Source organism: Morone saxatilis, unplaced genomic scaffold, assembly GCF_004916995.1.
Source record: "Morone saxatilis isolate NCDOM2014 unplaced genomic scaffold, NCSU_SB_2.0 Contig22, whole genome shotgun sequence".
Taxonomy (NCBI): domain Eukaryota; kingdom Metazoa; phylum Chordata; class Actinopteri; family Moronidae; genus Morone; species Morone saxatilis.
The window spans coordinates 22,850,239-22,852,079 of NW_023339785.1; the positions used below are offsets into that span (position 1 = coordinate 22,850,239).

At 37.1% G+C, this 1,841-nt stretch overlaps 1 protein-coding gene across 1 annotated transcript in view; it reads right to left on the reverse strand.

The window, feature by feature from the left end:
• Positions 1–687: 687 nt before the first annotated feature.
• The window catches only part of LOC118333732 (fibrinogen-like protein 1), a gene marked incomplete in the record, with an annotated part of 4,498 nt that continues 3,344 nt past the window's right edge, over positions 688–1,841 (reverse strand). Inside the window, 1 exon segment of the mRNA XM_035669511.1 lies at positions 688–1,719. Within this exon segment, the coding sequence (XP_035525404.1) occupies positions 1,521–1,719 (199 nt within the window).

Below are 1,841 nucleotides of genomic sequence, written 5' to 3' on the forward strand. Positions count from 1 at the left end.
TAACTCGTGTAAATACAAAAACATAAATACAAAAAGCGTCGTGTTAATGCAAAATTATGTTTTTTCAGTTATGATAAATGATATTTCAGCTATAAACACATACTACTTTGGACTGTAACAGTTATATTAATTATTTTATCTACTTGAAAAAAGAGTTATTAAAGTTCAAATCTATCTCGTTATAGGCTTACAGGCAGTTGTATCCCCTCCATCTAGCTTCTTTTATGAATAGCAAGCCTTTAAGGATTAAAAATAGCCATTTCCTCTTGAACTGCCAGACAGTAATAAAGACTCATGCAGTCATTGCCACCTGATAAGTGGTGTTTATGTTAAATCCAACCTGATCTGAATGTAGCATTATCTTAGTAATATAAATCAGGTCTTCACCACATGAAGGAAATGAGACTATTTTTATAGTATATTCAGTCAAAAACTAATTTAAAATGACAGTGATGCTTTCCTGCTAAATTATCTGAGCCGTATATCCACTGTATATACGTTTTTATAAATAGTGACAAATGATAAGTAATACATAAAGTGGTCCATAGGTTACAGTCAAGGTAAAGTTATCCTTGTAATGTTTAAAGTTCATGTATTAAAGCTTCTCATGCAAGAATATGAAACAATTCAATGGACAAGAGGAAATGTTCCCTTGTTTTATTTTGTGAATTATGGTTATAATGCAAACGGCAGAGACAGAGCTGGATGTATGTTCACAAGTGCTGAGTTGTTAATATAATGTGTGAGTGTGAGATGAAGTACTGAGTATACTGAAACACTCAAAGGAATCCCTTATATTCTTTTTTTTTTTACTTCGTCACATGTAACATCTTAAGAATTAACTCTATTGACGTGTACATTGCTTTTCAGTTCATTCAGTTGTTTGTGATATATAGGCAATTTATGTTACATTACATTTGGGCAAACTCCCAGTACTGAGCTCAGCTTCTCCATTTATCACATTTTAATATTTAAAAACACACACACGCACACATTTCCAGATCTTATTACAGCCATTTTCAATGACATGATAATGGCTCCTTTCACCGCCTTCTGTCCAATGTTTCTGCTTGTGTCTGGCACTCACACTGACGCCCGATTTCCCTTTTCTCCACAAAAACAGACAGCTGTGTTTGCAGGCTGCTTCCCCTTGCAACATTCATGTCTCTAAAACAAGCAGTAGGTTTCACAAGTCCCCTAATAAGCATGTCACCGTTTAAGATACTAAAGCCTTTAAAGATTTCACTATATCGTTAAAGTGTACAGTTTCATTCATGACCATTTGGGTGATTTAATCTTTGGTTAATCTTGGCTATATTTACTTTACGTAGTTATTACTTTGCTCCATCCAGATACAATCTGATAGCACAGGAAGCATATTTGTTACCAGGTGTCAGTGGGGGTAATTAGTGCTTACGTGGGATTTGACATATGTTTCACACCAATTAATACATGTTTTCCAAGTTGTTTCTTCCCAAAATAGTCAAGCCAATAAGATCTGAAATTTGCTCATGTCTGATCTAGGAAGGTGGTCTGCGATAAACAGCATTGGGGTCATCAATGGGTTCGGTTTTGAAGTCGACGGGCCGCAGCTTCATGATGCTGGTCTTCAGGGAGTACCACCAGCCTCTCCAAGTGTACCAAACTACACCATCATCTGTCGACGCACTGTAGTGCCCGTTGGGGTAGTACATGCCGTTGAGATGGGCTGAGTGACACCTGTAGACAGATAGAACGAAGAGGAAATTATATTTGCGTCATCTAGGGGAAGGGCAGATTCTCTTATCACGAAACCCGTACTTGTTGAACCACCAGCCGCCTTTGTCTTCCTGTGCACAGTT